Raw genomic sequence first — 19,844 nt, 5'->3', positions numbered from 1 at the left:
AAATTAAAAGACTCAATTATGGCCATCCAAAATTAACTGTAAAATGCTGGGCATGGAAGCCCATGCCTACAATCCCAGCACATCTGGAGGCTGAGACAGGAGGACCACAAGTTCAAGGCCAGCCTTAGCAATTTAGCAAGACCCTGTCTCAAAACAAAAAGTTTTTAAAAGGCCTAGGAATGTAGCTCAGTGGTAAAGTGTTCCTGAGTTCAATCCCCAATGACCCCCTTCAAAAATCAACCATAATAATACATAAAAATTTTGAAAGAAATGAGAACACAATGAACATAATCAGGAAGTGTTTTGGACACACAAGTTTTATGACCTTAGCCAAGATGACTCAATGGCTGAAAAAGTCATTGACATAGTTCCCATTTGTTTATAACAGGTGAACAATCTAGCTTGAAAGCTGACTGAGGTTTCTCTGGCCATTCCTGCAAAAATGAAAGATTACAGTATTCATGAGCCAACAAAAAAGCAAGTAAAGCCTCCTTCACACTCCTGTTTAAAACCCAATTGGTTTGAGTTTATGTTACTATTCTTACAAAATGTCTCATTCTCAGTATATACCTGTGTTATTCTCTATGTTGCAGAGAATACAAAATCCACAAACTCAGGAACATTAGGGAAGGGTAAAGAGGAGGAAGTGATAAGAGTAGTGCCCTGCTCCCGCTGGGATTCCCACATCAGAACCATTTGCATTTTTCTATAACTTTTTGCCTTGGGGAAATAAAGGCAGTCCTAAAATTACCTAGTGTTTAGCATATGTGTCTCCAGATGAAACTACATGAAATTCCACTCCACTGATACAAAGAAGAAAAACAGTGAAAAAGAGAGAAAGAGAAAAATAGTAAATAGGACAAGACACACACAAAAATCATAGAAAATGAAAAGGGGAACAAAAGTCTACAATGTGGGCATGTGATGAGGGCACTAAGACCTACATGACGATTTTATTAAGCCACACTGATTTTGAAAGTATACTGGTCCTATTTAAAAAGTCAATATGTCCACTATCAAAAAGCTGAGATTAAAGTGTTATCCTGGAACATTCCTTATTCCCTTCCATACAGTACTGGTTAATTAAACAATGTGCCATGTTAGGTTGAACCATATGAAATTTCATATTTTTGGCCAATTTTGACCTGCTAAAAAAGCAATTTTACATAGCTCAATCTAATATAATGGAATGTATTTCCATCATGGAATATATTTCCATCATTAGGAACAGCTAGGTCATCTATATATGAGGTATGTGTAAAAACCACTACAAAAATAATCTCCATATTATATCTCAAAGAAAACATGTTTATAGAACATTCCCTTAGTATTTTGAAAATAAGGATATCCATATACACCATATATATTTTTAAAATATATGTGTGTTTATTTATATATATATATATATATATATATTTGCTGGGTGCAGTGGCATGTGCCTGTAATCCCAGAAGCTCAGGAGGAGGCCAAAGTAGGAGGATTGCTAGTTCAAAGTCAACTTCAACAAAAATGAGGCACTAAGCAACTCAGTGAGGCCCTGTCTCTAAGTAAAATACAAAATAGGGCTGGGACCGTGGCTCAGTGATCGAGTGTCCCTGAGTTTATTCCCTGGTAACCCCCGCAAAAAAACCATACACACACACACACACACACACAGTTTATATGTATACTTTTTACATATATATACACACATACATACCCACACTCTTGTATGTACATAGAAATTTTCTGGAAGCACACCAAGATAATGTCATCCCTAGGGCTGGGGTCAGCATAGGGATACAGAACTTGCCTAGCATTCACAAGGTCCTGAGTTCAATCCCCAACACCACCAAAAAAAAAAAAAAAAAAAAAAAAAAAAAGTGTTACCAATGACTTACTTTGATGGGGGACCAGAGGGAAATTACTTTTTATTCAACACCTTTCCATCAACATGTAGTCTCTACTACTGTCTAAATATCTTAGCATATGCAATGATATATTACTTTTTCAGTTAAGAAAAAGTCTGAATATTTTTCAAACATCACCAGTAACTTATGTCCTTTACTAACATTCAAATCATTTAAAATATTACGAAGAACACTTAAAATAAGGTAATTACTTAAGTTAGCAGTCTTTTTGCACCCTAAACCTAAACTGGCTACTAAACAGCTTTACAACCCTAAAGATACTAAAGGTTACTAAAATTACTATACCTGTGTTACTAATTTTCATATACTGGAAACATTATATGTAAGTATGTAATATATACAGTCATTCAAGAAATATTTTTGCCCTCTATGTTCAATATCCTCTTCTTTAAGCCCTGTGTTTATCTACAGATAAATGCTTGGTAAAGAAAGAGCATGTATATACAAGCACATACATAGATATGAATATAGTTACACATGTGTGTGCCAGGATTGAAGACACCACTAGTAAACCTAACCTGTCAGACCTAGTGGTCTTTTGATGCATCTTCTGAATATATAAGCAGGAATTGCTAATGTTGTCATACACATGACAGGGTTTTAAGCTAGTCCTGGGGCCTCCTGTCCACCAGGTTCTCCCATTTTACACACATATGGAAGGGATGGAGAAACTTTATTTCTAAAGATTCTTCTCTTAATTCTTACCTGGATTAGAATTGAAGTCTGAGAACCAACAGTTAAGTTTTGCAATTCTCTTTCTATACATTCCCTCACCACCCTCACCTTCTTCCCTGAGAATCAGCATGTATGAAGAGAAATTATTGGGCTGGGCATGGAGGTACATGCCTGTAATCTTAATGACTTGTGAGGCTAAGGCAAGTCAGGCTAAGGCAGGACTGCACAAGGTCAGGCTCAGCAAGACCCGACCTCAAAAGAAAAAATACAAAGGGCTAGAGATACACTTCATTGTAGAGTACAAATAAATTCAATCCCCAATAAAACATACACACACATACACACACACGAGAGAAACAAGAAAGAAAAAGGTGTAATTCATGAAGATTATGGAATATATAAACATTCAGGATTGTGAGCTATAGAATGTGAGATTGAGGCTCACTGGTCTCAGCAATCTAAGGTCCTGATCTAAGGTGTTTACATATGAATAGCTGATGAATTCATGTAAACCCTAACATATATGAGCAAGTGTAAATTGCAGAATTTCTCACATCCAGTCATCTTTTGAAATTCAAACATTTTATTCAAAGATCAATAATTATCTGTATTCATGGCAAAATGTGCTCAATATTTTTATTAGAAAGTCAAACAGAAAACCAAAAATAAATATGCTTTTTACATTTACTTTTTGTCTTCTTAAACTAGCTTTCCCCAAACCATAGATAACACCAAAATTAAAGAGTATAATCTTAGCTATTACCACAGGTCCACTGACCTTAGGAAACCAATTCTCATGAAAATAGTTGCAGAATGACTTTTGCGATTTTTTTTTTTTAATTTTTACTTTTTGTATTGGGGATTGAACTCGGCATTTACCACTGAGCTACAATCCCAACCCTTTTTATTTTTTATTTTGAAACCAGGTTTCACTAAGTTGCTTAGGGCTTCACTAAGTTGCTAAGGCTAGCCTAGAACTTGTGATCCTCTGCCTCAACCCCCAAAATCGCTGGGATTACAAGCATGTGCCACTGCCCTCATGCTGCAAATTTACTTTTAAAGAGAGCACCCAAATCCAATAATTTTATGGTTCCCTTTTCAAATTCCTCATGAAAGTTCTCCACTCACAACATTGAAGATTTTTAAAGGCGAACATTAAAATATATAAATAATCCTTTAATATTCATAATCACTTGTTTTGTGTTCATGATCAAATTAAGACAATTTAGGAACTTTACAGGCCAACAGCACAAGCCCCATAAACAATAACATAACATCCTAACCTCCATAATACAACATATATGTTTAAGTATGTGACATATATATACATGCAACTTTTTATCATTAAAAAGAACCTTGGGCAGGCCTGAGGCTGTGGCTCAGTGGTAGAGTTCTTGCCTCACATGTGTGAGGTACTGGGTTCGATTCTCAGCACCACATATAAATAAATGAATAAAATAAAGGTCCACCAATGACTAAAAAAATAAAAATAAAAATAAAAAAACCCATGCATGTGTGGTCTCAACTCTGCACTTCGAGGGAGCTCGTGATCACGAAAACCAGCTTTCTGTCCTGATCGAGGGTTGAGGGCTTGAACAAGAAGCACCATTTACCACTGGCATGGTCTCATGGCTTCTGCTTACCAGACAGCCGCAGGAGACAGACAGGCTGCCAGGTGTCACCTCCCATCAACCCTCCCAGATTGGGCCAAGAGAGGGGCAGTCTGCGGCCCACTGGAAGGAAATTGGCGGGCGCACCGCAGCTCTGGCTGCTTGGCCTACACACGCGCAGCACACACGCTACCAAACTATGGCACCGCAAGGAGGCAAAAAATAAAACATTTAAGTTCCCTAGCTGGGAACTTGAAACAGCTTTTCAGCTTTTCCCACGCTCCCGCCAAGCCGCTGGTCTGGGGTTCCTCCGCCCCTGCCTGACAAGGACTGAGGAGCCCACCCTCGAAGACCGGGAATCCCAGCCTGGTCTGTGTGGTGGTCGGTCTGCTCCCTGGCCCCGCCCCACACTCCAGGCCCCGCCCTACGCCCCGCCCCCTCCTTTCCCCTTGTTCCTGGGATCACAGCACCCGCTCCCCCCAGCTCCCTGCGCCCCGGTGCTCTCCCTCCACCTCCCAGTTCCCCTGCCTCCCACTCTCCACGCTCCCGCAGCCCTCCTACCCGCCTCACCTTGGTCCGGATCTGCCCCGAGGTGGACACTTTGCGGATCAGTTTCTGGGGTCCCTCTTGCTCTGCTTCGCTGTCAGATGAATCTTCTCCCGGCCCCGCCGAAGCAGCGGCGGGGGTGACCACAGTGCCGGCCCCGGCAGCCGCTCCTCCCTCGGCGCCCGGAGGGTGGTGCTGGCCGCTGGCCCCGGCCATCCTCTCCGACTCCTGCAGGGACATAGCACCGCCCGGCGGGGGCGGCGGATATCAGAGGGTGGGCTCTGCCCTGGTAGGGCCCGGAACCCTGCGCCCAGCTGCTGCCGCCATCTTCATTTACCCCAGCCGCCCCCGTGGGGAAAGGGTCACCAGGAACCAGATGCCCCGCAGTCAGGGACCTGACAAGCTCTTCTGCCCCATTCCCGCCAGAACCTCTGTGCGATGGAGCACTGTAGATGCAGACCCCTTCCCGACTGAGACTTCTGTGCACCCAATCTCAGAATAAGACCAGCGCAGGTTGAGAGGACAGGATGACAAAGGGATAAGGCAAACACCCTCCTACTCCTTCTAGGGTCTGGGGTCCTCAGGAAGGACGAGAGGGACGGGGAAGCAGGAAACCTCTGTAGTAGTCAATCCCGCCACAGGTCAGGCAGGGGCGATGCTTTCTCCCTTGGTTATGGGCAGCAAGGGCAAGAATGGCCCCTGAGGAGGAAAGGGACTTGTAGCTACCTCCCAACTCCCTAGAGAGCACCCCACCACCTCCTGGACACCGAATCTCTGCAGACACCTGGGCATGGTTCCAGCAGAATAAAAGTCCCCTTTCCCCCACGTTTGCCTCCAACCTCACTCCAAGGACCATACCTCTCTGGCCTCTGCCTGGGAGTTTGAGTCCTTAGAACTCTCTCCACCGCGGTGTTTAGTTTTTGTCCCATCCCCACCCCCACCCGGCACACACGGAAGAGAAGGGCATTTTCCGGGAGGTTTAACTATGCTCTGAGAACTTTTCGTTCAGAAAGAGCGATCCCCTTTGGTAACAGGAAACTGGAAAGGGCGTAGAAAGAGCGCAGAAACAAGAGAGGACATGCAGCCCAAGACGACAGAGTGCTAAACAAATGTATTAATTGAAGTGCTAACAGAGACAGCATGGAAGAAAACAACGCATTGAAGCTATGTGAAACCCAGTCCCGAACACCGGGGGAAAAAAGTACAAAAGAAAAAAGGAAAAAAAAACCACACACACTGGGAAGTCCTGGGAGAGCCACTCCCTAACTAGGACTAGAGCGGGAGGAAATGGAATCAACAAGCTGTAGTCACCCTCGTCCCTTGCGAGCTGGTTGTGTGGGCACTTGAGAACAGCAGCCTCACTGCAGGTAGTGCATCCTCAACGTCAAAGGTCCCTTACAGGTCTGGCACAGCTTGAAGAGAAGATACTAAAATAATAGACTGTTCTTGTTAGCAGTCATAGAGAACTCCAAACTGTTGATGGCTATATTTTTAAATAGGGTTAAAAAGTTCCTGCCAGATCGTAGAGTCTCTCCACCCCGGATAAAGCATTCGGTCTCTGATATGTCCTTGCCCTCTGTACGTATTCCTTTTTAATTTTACTTATTTATTTATTTATTGGTTGACTTGATCTTTAAGTTTCCCCCAAACTAAGATTCTGGGTTTTTTTTCCTCCTAGTAGCAATCCTACTCTCAATAATAATCCGATTTCTATGTTAGGGCTGACAGTTCTAACAGGTTTTAAGAAAGAGTACGGCAAATCCCAATACCATAGATTAAATTCATTAAAATGTAAAATGTGCTGACTAGTTTATATCCTCCAAGACAAGGAGGCTGCTGCCATATAATGCTAACACAGAGATGATTTCTCTAGCTTTAGTTATCTGCTTAGGAAAAGAAGGAGCCCAGCAAAATGAACTTGAGTTCTTCTGGCCCTATAAAGATGTAATTTTATATCTGGAAAAACATATTGCTGGGAATTCTTTAAGAGAAAAATAATCAAAAAATGGCCTTTATCCCCATCTGGCATTCAGTTACTGACAAATCTATGACTAAGCAATGTAGTAAAAGACATCCAGTAAAGGGTCTTTTGAAAGAATAAATTTAATTCAGTCCTCTTTTAATGTAAAAATACTGAGGTATAAAAGCACAAACTGGGACCAAAGTCAAAACCAGGTTATTACTATTCAAATGTTCTATTCACTTTATCGTACTAAATAACAAAAATAAGTTTGTCCATTATCATATACTTCGATTCACACATTATGCTTTCAAGTTTTAGATAGCAACATTTTCCAGAATTCAGGCAAGGGGTGATAAAATGAAAAGTATTGTCTAATGCCCATGCCTACTGTGTGATCCAGAAAAGAATAATACGAATTACATTACTTTTTTTGGGGGGGTGGCAGGGAATGAACTCAGGGGGCACTTAACCACTGAGTCACATCCCCAGCCTTTATTTGTATTTTGTTTAGAGACAGTTGCTTAGGGTCTCACTAAGTTGCTGAGGCTGGCTTTGAACTCTTTGAGTCTCCTACCTCAGTCTCCCAAGCCACTGGGATTATAGGCTGGTGCCACCATGCCTGCTTGGATCCCATTTCTTACTCTTTGAATCAAACACTGATTGCTTAGAGATACTTAAAACAGTTTCACATTCAGGAACTGGGCAATTAATATCTCAAAGTGAATGTATTCCTTATTTATAAAGATTTGACCTCAGAGTTAGCTCTACAATTTCTCTAGCACCCTGAAAATTCGGGATGGGCGCAGTGGCCCACACATGTAATCCCAGCAGCTCAGGAGGCTGAGGCAGGAGGATCACAAGTTCAAAGCCAGTTTAAGCAACTTAGCAAGACCCTGAGCAACTTAGGGAGACCCTGTTTCTAAAAGGGCCGGCGATGTGACTAAGTGATTAAGAGCCAATGGATTTGATCCCTGATACCAAAAAAAGAAAAAACACTCCGGATGAAAATATGGTATAGGCAAATGAAGAAATGCTACCTCACTTCCCAAGAAAGCAAGCTCATCAAAATCCTCTTCAACCATTTCTTCTGAGAAACTTTCAAGGAATCTCTAATTTAAGGTACCTTTATTATTGTTAGTTTGAGATCTCTGAGGTTTCCCGCACTATTTAAAAACACATATGCTGAAGATGCATAAATCAAAGCCAAATGTCATGCTCCTCCCACTTTATGAATATTAATATATAACTATCTACAGATATATTTTGAATTATATTCTTATCACTACTCATAACAAAACAGGACTAATACCATTAACAATTTTTAAATCCCATATATTCTGTGGTTCTACATTAAACATGATAGCATGAGCAGGCAGAATGTTACATTTTATATCCTGAAGACAACTATGCACTTTTAAAACTTCACATTCTAGGACTCCTGCTCCTGATCAGTAGGAAACACTGTAAGCAAGGAACATTGCCACTTGACCAAGTACATGCCTAGAAAACTGTTTTCACTAAAACTTTAGAACAATTGCCATGATACACTATTTCTTACATATTCACAATTTAACATTCGAAACTTCATCTTATTAATTTTTCCTTAGTTATCTGAAGGAAAAAGATTTGAGATCAATTGTGGTATCAATTGCACATACATGTGTACCTAATGCAAAAATCTTTCATCATCTAAACGTGATACAGAACTGTATTTATTACCTCTGGTTTATATTCTCATCCTTTTCCTTTGAAACTCTTCCCTTCCTAATTTTCCATAAATTTGGATAGTTTTATAAGAGGTAAATGATATTAAATCATTTGGAAATAAAAACAAAATATAGTAGGTAAAATATACTCTAATGCCCCTCCACTAAGAACTACTTTGTAATTACTCCTACATTTTGTAAGTTTTAGCTAGAATTCTACTTATCTCCTCCCCCAAGATATTACTGAGTAAGAATTGCTTGGCTAAACATCTTCCTGACAACCTGTACCTACCACCAAAATACTTTTTAATTGATTATAAATTTAGGTAATGCCTCTGTTTCCACTGAGACCTGATAACATTCAAAAGCTACATTGAAGAAAATACACAGAAACTTAAATGCTAACATTTATTGTCTTTAGGCCCAAAGCCCTAACCAGAGTAGAGGGACTAATAGCTAATTTAAATGCTCACATTTAAAGAACTTCATTTCACCCCCAAAACAAAAGAATGCAGCAACTCCCAGCAACTGTTTGTCAGCTGCAGACATGGGTGAATTTTTGACAAGATGCACTATTCTCTGGGTTGGGATATTACTCAGTGATAGAGCCCTTGTCTAGCATGTTCAAGGCCTGGGTTTGATCCCCAACACTGTAAAAAAGAAACAAAAGAAGAGAAATACTGTTTCCCTTACAATTAGCCAGCATCCATTCCTGTGAATTCATTCACTCTTCTGCCTGAAGTGTAGACTCATATTATCACGTTTTAGATTACATCAAAAAAGAATGAGAATACTGCTCTTGTGTACGCTATTATATGCCATAAGGGATAATGCAACAGGATAAGTGTAACATTAATATCATTTATTTACTACTGGATATTCTTTTTAAATGTAAATGAGCAACTTTTATGGTAAAGCATAAAGCTGCCTATATTTGAATTTTAAAAGATTTTTAAATAACTTAGAAATGGGGTCCAAGTGAAAATAGGTATTCTTAACTGAGGTCTTTGAAGGTTCACAGATTGGTTTTCATAAAATCTGATTCCCTTGAAATTGTGTTTAAAATGTGTGTAAGAAGGTGGTTCCATGAGATTATATCTGCTAGTGATGTTATAACTATCTTAATTTGTATAAGTACACTCAACCATGTTTGCCCAATGACAAAACCGCCAAGGCATTGCTCAGAATTTGTTCTACTCTTAAGCAAATGACCATGACAGTATGTCATATAGGTGCATTTTTGAAGAAGAAAGTCCATTGCTTCGATCAGATTCTTAAAGAGGCACTGATCCAAAGGTCAAGAACATTTAGATTAAGCTGATGTCTCCCTCAACTTTTGCTCCATGAGCCTGAAATATTTAACATTTAAACACCTTTTCTCCTAATGCATTCCCCATTTTTCTTGTATATGCCCCTTTTGAGTAATTTGGATAACTTTTTTTTTCAAAGAATTTAAATGAGAATTTCCTTTATTAGTTCTAAAATAGACTTTGTGTTCATTACATGTATGACCACAGCATTTCAAACTCATCAGAAATATACCACATATCTGAGCTCTTCGAGCATATGTTTTGGACTCTCTGAATGGTAACCATTAACATATATGGAACAAAACATTCTGTTGAATTAAGAATGCAAGCTTTCTAAGGACAATGATTTGTGTCTGTTTTATTAAACTCTAACAGTTCTAGATATAATATGTGCTGGACAAAAAACATTTGCTGAGCAAATATAAAGGCCTTACACGTTTAAAGAAAATGAGCCTAATTTTTAAGATCGAATTCTACATTCTAGATAGTGTCACAGTACACACACACATTTTTGTCAGGGATCTAGTTTTAAAGGTTCCGGTGGTGAAACTGGTACTGAATATTTTCTGCAGAAAATAAATGAGTGGTTTTTGTTCTTGTCACTTCTGAGAAGTAAAGAAGCTGGGTGAGGTGGCAAATGTCTGTGAATCCCAACAATGTGGGAAGCTGAGGCAGGAGGATCCTAAATTCAAGACCAGACTGAGCAATATAGCCAGTCCCCCTCTCAAAATGAAAAATAAACAGAGCTGGGGATATTGCTCAGTAGCAGAGCACTCCTGGGTTCAATCCCCAGTACCACAAAGAAACACTACATATGACCAGGTGTTTCCCATTGTGATTGGTGTTGGCTTAAAGTATACAGGTTCTGAAAGAACTTCAAATATTCAAGTTTAGAAGTAAATCAGGTCACTGGGACTTAATTCTCAATGATCTTTAATTTAAACGTCAAAACTGAATTGTATTTTTAATTTCAAGAATAACTTACTCCCCAGTGATAACTACAATAGAAGAAATATGAGCAGATGGACGACCTAACAACATGTTCAAATTCACAAAAGCAAAAACAGCTGCAGATGCAGATGGATCAGAGTCCAAGGACACTTTTGAAAGGTCAGGAAACAAGAGGCAGAGAAACGTACCCTGGGCAAGGGAGCTGGAGTGTACATATTAGAAAAGAAAAAGGAGAACCAACCCTGGCACCTGACCTAGAAGCTCTCAACAGGCTGAGGGCCGGCCCGACCAAACTCGCGGCGTCCCTGGGAAAACAGAATCCGAACTTATAGTCCGCAACACTGGTGAGAACAGAAATTTCGAACGAGGCTTTTCTGACCAGTTCAGAATTTTAACCAAGACGGAGTAGCAAATATCCAGGCAGGGCGTGGAGAGTCAAAATTCGATGCCAGGGGAAAAGTAGCCCACAACGGATTATTGAGGTCTGAGTGGCACCGGGATTCCTGGGTAGAATCCCTGGAGGGACGCGAGATGGTTCTGAGTTGTAAAATATAAGTCGAAGGGGTTTGGGGGAATAAACCCAAAGACTCTTGGTCTTCTTTTCCTTATCCTCGCACACACAAGACACATGCACACACTACTCTCGGCCCCTAAAATTACTCAACCTCCGAGTTGCGTGTGCAGCGAAATCCCAGGCGAAAGCGAAGTTAGCTTCTGGCTTCATCCCCGGCAAAACCCCCTGACCCCTCGAAAAGCCTGTGGCTGTAGCGGCCGACAGGAGGCGGAGGCGTGGTTCTGGACTTCTAGCAGCTATCTGCCTCCCCAGCGGCGGTCCTTAGAAACCTGTGCGCCCAGGTGATTGCGACGAAGCAGTCTCAAGAGGTAAAGACCCATCTCATCCCAGCCCCACATGCTGACCGCACAGCCTTCCTTTCTCCTCTCCCTCTGCCTACAATCCACGCTCGAAAATCAAGGAAAAGTTGAAAAGTCGATGAAGCACGGAAGCGGTCCTCTAAGGCCCGCCAGTGGGTCCCCAACGGCCCCTTCGGGAAAGGCTCAGCCGACCGGACAAAGGCGCTCCGGGAGGCGCGCGGGCGGCGGAGGAAGCGCTGCCCCGGCTGGGAAGCAGCTGGGGACCTCATCCCTGGCCATTTCCTGAACGGAACCCGGCCTGGGCGGGGGGGACAGAGAAGAAGCGGGAGGGGGTGGGCGCGGGCGCGGTACCCACCGGTTCCTCCCAGGTCGGGCTGCGGGCGCCACTCGCGGGGCGCACGTGCTGCGGCTCCATCGCGCTGGCCCGCGGCTGGCCGCCCGGGCGCGCGGACCCCGGACCCCACCGCCGCCGCCGCCGCCGCCGGGGCCGCTGGATGCAATTCCCTCGTCGCGGTCCCTCTCGGCCGCAGCCGTCGCCGCCGCCGCCCCGGCTCCCGCCCGGGGGCAGCTACCGGCCCTCCCGCCGTCTCTGGCTTCCGCCGCGCCGCGCTCTCCCGCCCCCGCGCCGGTCCCTTCCTCCTCCGCCGCCGCCTCTTTCTCCTCTTCGGTCCCGCTCCCTTGCGCGGCTCGCAGTGGTCCGCTCCCGGCCGCTGCTGCCGCCGCCGCCTCCCACGGCCGCAGAATCCGCCCCTCGCTCCTTCCTCCGCCCCCGGCTCCCTCCCCTTTTCCTCCCCGCTTCCCGCCCCTCCCCCCCCGCAGCCCCCTCCTCCCGGCGGGCGGCCCGGGACGCACGTGACCCCCTGTCGGGCCTTATAAGGCACGGAACCGAAAGCGGCCACCGGGTGGTCACGGGCACCAAGCGGCCGCGCTGAAAGGAGCGGCCTCCCCGGGGGCCGGGCGCTGAGCTGCCGCCGGGCGCGCCGGGAGCAGCGGGGAAAGCCCGGCCCGGCGGCTGCCGTGTGGGCGATCATAGCGGCGGTGGCCGCGAGTACAGAAGATGCCTGCCAGCGCCCCTCTCCCTCTCTCGCTGTCTACCAGAGTCTGCAGTTCGCTCTCGCCTTGGTCCAAAAGCTGGCTGCCCGTGCGGTAGGCGCCTCCCAGCCTCTGGGTGCCGAAGCTTGAACGAAATCACACTGGACAGTAACCGGCTTCAACAGAGCGAGGGAGATCTTCGCACTCCCGAACCGCTCCAAAACGTACTGAGCCAGGGATGGTTTCTCCTTTGTGATGTTAAGAAGGCTGCAGATGGGTTACCATCTGCAGGAGAGGTTAAGCTTGAGAAGTGCTGCTTTTATTCTTTTTTAATGATTACCGGTTTCGTGGAAAGCAAGCCATGATGGGCTGAGACCATCTGCGCTCCAGTTTTAGCACTGAAATTAGGGGAAGGGGCTGGCACGCCGCGAGCGCTCGTTAAATAGCAAGTCATCTTCTCCCGTCCATTGTGGGGAGGAAAAACGTTCCAAATAACGTTTCAGATCATCTCCTTGGCACTGAATGTAGTTTCCATCTAGTTCTAACCCGAGTGACTGACATTACACAGGTTGTTTCCTCTCCTGAACTTTCAGAAACCTTCTATCAGCATCTTCTCACGGCCTTTATGTCAAGTGCATTCACACATTTTCAAAAAACATTTACTGTTGTGCCTGCCATTCCACCAAGACTACACTGACAAAGGTCACCCAATGGCTTTGACGATCCCCCAAATCACTGAATGTTCTTCAATTCCCACCTTAATTGACTTGCTTCAACATTTATCATTGTTCACTAGTTTTTGATTCTTGAGTCTATACTTTTCCTTGGCTCCATGATGATTGAGTAGTGATGTCTGAACATTTCTTACTCAGCTATCTCTTATATATTGGGGTACCTAAACAATTTGCCCTCAGACTGTTTTGCTACCCAGGAAACAATGAGTTGTCTATCAGACCATCCCCTGCCTCGATTTGAACTGCCAACTGCTGATAACTCTTAAATTACCATCCCTGTCGCAGATCTCCAGTTCTGTGAGGCCAACTTCTTACCAGAAAATCTCTCTCTACTCAGATGTCCCCCTTGATCTCAACTAAAACAGAAGTTAGCGTCCCTAACAGCTAGCTTTTCTCTCTTGTCTAGTTCTCAGTAAATGCCACAATTCACCTAGTCAAGAAAAGAAGAAACCTAAAAATTATCCCACACTCCTCCACCTTCCATTGTTCCCCATTCCCGGTGTTCCAGTTCATCACCTTCCCTTCATTCACTGCTGTTCCCTGTTTTCAAGTCTTTTGTTTCAAGTTCCTGAAACTTTGCATTACTTTCCCCTTTTAGTTTAGCTGCTCTAAACTAATAGTTGTACCTCCACCAATTTTCTCTAGTAAGATGACTTAAGCCAAGTCCTCTAAAGTACAAAATTGAGCAAATAATTCCCTGAGTAACCCCTGCCAATAGCTCCCCATTGCCTAGAGGGTAAAATTCCACTATCTTAGCCACTGGCTACTTCTCCGGTCTTGTCAAACACTCTTGCAGTTCCCTATCAGGTCACTTATTTTTATGCTGTGCCCTCTTATGGAATGTCCTTCCTCTTACTCAGTCTGTCCAAACACCTGCTCATCTTTCACCATTCACCCTAAGAGTCACCTTTCTTATGAAATCATTCATTCCCAACTTTGCTGCAGGTTAAAACTAGCTGCTCTCTCTAGGCTGAGTGACTCAATACCTTCTCTCTCCATCCCCCACTCTAATACCTTAGTCTTTTAACTTGAGGATCCAAATTCTAATTCTTATTCTCCTTCTCCTTCTTCTCCTTCTTCTGTACCAGGTAATGAACCCAGAGGCACCTAACCACTGAACTACATCTCCAGCCCTTTGTATTTTTTATTTTGAGACAGGGTCTTGCTAAGTTGCTCAGGACATCACTAAGTTGCTGAGAGTGGTTTTGAACTTGCAATCTTCCTTTTCAGGTGTTAGAGCTGCTGGGATTACAGGCGTGCACCACCATACCCAGTTCCAAATTCTTTAATTCTGGAAAATTTTCACCCTTTATGTATTCAAATATTGCTTCTCCCTACTCCTGTAACATGCACTTTCTTCTGTTTTATATTGCTAGAACTTCTATTAGATATGGGTTGGAGTCTTTCATTTTATTTTCCAAGTCTTAATTTTTCTTTTATATTTTTCATTTCTTTACTTCTCTTTGCTGGTCTTTGGTAATTTTCTCAGATCTATTGCCCAATTCCCTAGTTCTCTTTGAAGCTGTATTTAATCTCCTTTTTAATGTATCCCTTGTATTTTTATTCATTAACATTTCTAGAATTTCATTTTTAAAATTCATCTTTATAGCATCTTTTTTAAATATTATTTTTAGTTGTCAATGGATCTTTTACTTTATTTATTTTTATGTGGTGCTGAGTATCAAACCCAAGACTTCACACATGCCAGGCAAGTACTCTACCACTAAGCCACAACTCCAGCCCTCATAGCATCTTACTTTCAGAATCTATTCTTTCCTTTATTTCCTTAAACATTGTAAACACATTGATTTAGAAGTTTCTTTCAGATTGCTTTCTTCTCTATTGTTGGAATGTAAATTCTTCCATTTGTTGCACTTGCTGAGTCTTGCTCATGTTAACTTGTTTCCTTGCATAATTTGTAATGTTTTCCTGTTGTTTTCCATCAGAATAATTCATGCCCTATGGAGTCACTGTCTGGAAGGGTCTTATTTTGAGTCAGCCAGGGCCCACAGGTTTCTTTGGCTCACTTACATTTCTGGCAGTCGATACCAAAGACTCTTTAACAGATGAGGGCTAATACAATGGGGACTTCTTGGATGACTCTCTCTCCAGAGGGCCTCTCCACTACTCATTTCATCATGGTGGCTTCATGATCTCTGAACTGACAGCTTACATATAGGATCGGGTGTCCCAGGATGTGTGTTGAGAAAGAGAGCTAGGTAAATGCTGTATCCTTTTTATAAGTTCACCTCAGAAGTCATGTAGCATCACTGAGTCCAAATCATTTGCTTGGAACTGTCACAAAACCCAGTCTAGGGTACAGAACATAGACCTCTACCTATCACAGGAAGATTGTCAGAAACATTGAAAGAATAACAAGTGGAATGAGAGACATATACACAATAACAAGTACAGCCATTTTAGGAACAATCTACCAAAACAATGTTTTTCAGTAAGTTTTTGGTATTTTTGCTTTTGGGCAATCAAAAGTCCATTTTCTGTATAGATTATAACTATAGGATACTTCTTCCCTCTGACATAGCACCAGGAGAACATGGATTATGGGAAATGCAGTCCACCAAAATACAGTCATAGTTCTCACATTTGGAGTAATAGCAAAGAGCTGTTGTTTCTATTACAGCCAAATCTCTCATGGAGCATTTTGGAGTCTAGCAAATTTTCCCATAGAAATAATTTGACAAAGACTTTCCACATGAGGATTACACTTAAAGCAAGTTCATAAGAAGATTATATCTTAGTAATAATGCACCTGAAACAAGAATTAGAAATTCCAGCCTCTGTTCCACTTTGTAATAGCAATAGGGAACACACAAAAAGAGGGTCCATAGCAAACTAAACTACCCTTTCGTCATGTTGGCTAAGATTATTCCTGCTGTTTTAGTTAGAATGGCCTTTATGGTTCTTCTGTAACAGAATGCAGTGATGTGTTGTTTTTTACAGACTACAACTCAAGTGCGCAAATTCTACAAATGATTTTATCTTACTCTACTATTTTTGTATTACACAATATGGAGTTGGGGAGGGGACTTAAAAATCATTAAAAATGTGTTGACTATGAGTATTGACCTGTGACAATGCTAAAAATATAGTAGATTTTTTAAAATATAGTATGTAAAAAATGTAAATATTATTCAAATGTGAATTAAGTAATTTGGCACACTATATTCCAAGTAGTTGTTGATTATTTCATAATCCTCAGGCTGAGGCTGTAGCTCAATGGGTAGAGCACTTGGCTAGCACATGTGAGGCTCTGGGTCCTCAGCACCACATAAAAATAAATAAAATAAAGGTGTTGGGTCTATCTACAACTAAAAAATATTTTTAAAAAGATTTCAAAATCCCGATGTGCTTCTTTCTTGTTTTTGTTTCATGTGTGGTAGGATTATGGATGTTCTTCCCACACACTCACACAATAAGTATTTGTTGTTTGTGAGGGAAGGACATTATTAATAACTGCTCATAATTAGGTTAGCAAAGAGATCAACGCAGAAAAAAATTTATGAAAATATAAATCTCTGAATACCAAAAAAAAAAAAATTAAGACAACATTGGGACTGAGGAAGTAATGAGGCAGAGGAACAGGGGAAATAACAGGTGGCTAAGGATTCTGCTCAGGATGGGACAAAAGTGAAAATTTGGGTCCAGAGTTCAGATAAAATGTAACTGTTTTAGTTGTGATTCAAGCAATGGAAGAATGTGGGGTTCCTGCCAAGTAAACACTCCGAAAAGATGGGAATCTAGTTTCTGTGATCCCTAAGAGGATATTCAGCAGACTTCTTCTGGGCAGTGACATGGCCCCAGTCACTTCAGATCAAGATCAGAGCTCTACAGGGCTATCAGGACTGAGCCCTGGGAATCAAGCCAAAGTCAAGTGCTGGATTCATGGGTAGGCATGGAGGGATGTCCAACCCATATACCTCACCTACAAGCACAGTGCCCACTGGGGAGATAGGGCTTAGGAATCTAGGAGGCTATAAGGTATGGTAGGAGCAGTAATCAGTGGTGGTCTTCAGGATCGAGGAATATGGGCAGGGAACTTGACCAAAAATACTCCAAATTAAAATATTAATGTTTATGCAGTGTTTTTCTTCTCAGGGATAGGTAGTAGACTTTCTTTTGGAAAACCATACAAGGAGTAAATAAAGTCCACAGGAATGATGTGAGGTTTGGTACTTGGTCTTTTGAGGTATACTAACATTTTTGTGGAAAGAGCATGGGATTTTCTGTTAAAGAGAACTGTGCCCAAACTCCTGCTTTCTATTTAACAATCGCCTTCTACTTAACAATCTTAAGACCTTGGGCAATTATTTTTCTCCATTTAAAAATGAATGGAGGGCTAGATGAAATGCTGTACTAAACATGCCTGGCATAATACAGGTAGGTGCTCTTTACAAACACAAAAGTTCCAGCAGAAAGAAAAAAGAAGGACTATTCATTTTTTGTAGCATGAATTTGTTGGAGAGCATTGCTTTCCATTATTATTGCAGAAGTCATAATTTTTGAAGCAGGTGGCTACTGGAATTAGAAAACCATATCTTTGTTAAAATTTTGCACATCATGGGTTTTTAAAACTCCCTTTTAAATGAATGACATTTTGGTTGTAATCTTCAGATCAACCACATGAGGTTAATATTCCTACTTTGCGGATGAGATGACTGAGGTTCAGGGATCAAGCAATTTGCCCAAGGTCACAGCACAAGAAGTACTGCTGAGTTGTGGAGTCCTCAGCATGCAGAGAACCTCTGTTAAGAAAGGCTTTCTAGAAGCAGGAAAGAAAGGTGAAAAGGAGGGAGGGAGAAGGAAGATAGAACACTGCAGTGAAATCTTGGCAGGGAGGTTATTTTTATTTGGTAGCATAGGGGAATACATGTGTGTTTAGGCAAATAAGAAGGAACCAGTAGAGGGAAAAAACAGTGCAATGCCAAAGAGAGAGGACCAGTTGATGGGAGAGGTCTGATGCACAGGTGGAGGAAGAAGGCTTAACTAAAATCTGCTTCTTTGGAGCCAAAAATAGAAAGACAAGGAAGAGACACATCATAAATGTTAACTGTTGTTATGACCTGGACTGGAATCCAGGTTTAAAGTGTTTTCTCTCCCGTTGCCCCAGGATACAGCAGCTGCCTTCAGTACAAAGGTCTTAAGCAAACAGGGTTCAGTCTGTCCCTCCTTTTCACCAGCCTCAAGTATACAAAGCCCCCTTTCCTAGATCCTGTGAGAGCTTTCCTTTGATTCTGCTTCCTGCACCCCTCGACTTCCCATTCACTAGGGGCCTGAACAGTCTCCTGAGGTGCCCCCTCCTCTCCTACATTTCTCAGCCTTCTAAACCGGGATGGCAACCTGGAAGGTCACAGATGGGGCAGGAAGTCAGGAGTTTGACTTGACCCAGCTGGCTTTGCCTTACACCTCTGCCACAAATGGGTTCCAGCTGTATGAGAGCCCAGAAGAAGCTGCATACCATTCTGTCTGCCCAGTCCTGCCTCTCCCCTTATGCAATCTCCACTCCCTTGGACACTCACATGGATAGTGCACCAGTGCGGCTGGCTGCAGGCTAGGGATCCCAAGTGCAGTGGCTGAAGAGGTGGGAGCAGAGGGAGTTTAGGGGGTTGGAAGAATTAGCCCTACATCCCTGGCCATAAGATGTGGGTGGAATTTTAAGAACTTGACAAACGAACTGTCAAACAGATGAATATTCATTTCATGTTTTCTAAGGGAAAATTTTAAAATGTATTATTTAGAAAATGATAGTTATTTAATTCATTTGCTCAACAAATCTCTTATTAAGCACCTACTACATCCGAAGACACACACCAGGGAGACACCTGTGACAGATAATTGGGGCCTTTATAATAGGGTGTTATAAGTGCTATGGTGCAGTGAGTGGCAGACATGAAAAAGGGATGCCCAATCCAAACTTGGAGGGTTAAGGAAGGTCTCCCAGAGGAAGCAACTAACTCTCATGAACTAGATCAAGATGGACAGGGAAGGGAAGAGGGGAAGACAAGTATTCCCCCAGGGGTGTGGAGGGCAAAGACCCTACATCTTTATAAAGGCCAAGAGGCAAAAGAGAATTCTGCTGGTTGGTTGAGTTCTGAAAAGAATTGCAATGTTATTATTTATTACAGTCTAAGGTGGCGAATAAAAGATGAGACTGAAGAAAGGAACAGAGGATAACTCACACAAGGCCTAATAGGGCAGCCAAGGCTTACTGTGCTCACATCTTTAACGTAGTAATAATAGCAAGATGTGAGTTCATTGCTTGATCAATTGATTAATCTTTACAAATCCTAGAAGGCAAGTGAAGTTTGATTATAACAACTTATTATTTTCCTCTTTTAATTCCGTCATATTAATGTCTTCAAAAGTGGGAAGCATCTGGCCGCAGTGTATGCCTGTCATCGCAGCAGCTCAGGAGGCTGAGGCAGGAAGATCGAGAGTTCAAAGTCAGCTTCAGTAAAAGCGAGGTGCTAAGCAACTCAGTGAGACCCTGTCTCTAAATAAAATATGAAATAGGGC

At 42.5% G+C, this 19,844-nt stretch overlaps 1 protein-coding gene across 10 annotated transcripts in view; it reads right to left on the bottom strand.

The window, feature by feature from the left end:
• The window catches only part of DGKH (diacylglycerol kinase eta), a 179,354-nt gene extending 167,294 nt beyond the window's left edge, over positions 1-12,060 (bottom strand). For 9 of the 10 annotated variants that reach the window (XR_013763222.1, XR_013763223.1, XM_079136503.1 and 6 more), the window contains exons 1-2: positions 11,900-12,060; positions 4,766-4,969 (exon numbers count right to left, since the gene is read on the bottom strand). Coding sequence is in view for 8 of the 10 variants with exons in the window: in XM_079136503.1 (XP_078992629.1) it covers positions 4,766-4,969; positions 11,900-11,959 (264 nt within the window). In the remaining 2 variants the exon portion in view is untranslated. Of the gene's footprint in view, positions 1-4,765; positions 4,970-11,336; positions 11,841-11,899 lie in introns of those variants that run through there. The other variant, XM_079136508.1, reaches the window with a different exon arrangement.
• Positions 12,061-19,844: the final 7,784 nt, after the last annotated feature.

This window comes from Sciurus vulgaris (genome assembly GCF_902686455.1).
Source record: "Sciurus vulgaris genome assembly, chromosome: 4".
NCBI classification, from domain to species: Eukaryota; Metazoa; Chordata; class Mammalia; order Rodentia; family Sciuridae; genus Sciurus; species Sciurus vulgaris.
The sequence above is the reverse complement of the archived record's forward strand: the minus strand, read 5'-3'. Positions and strand labels throughout refer to the sequence as shown.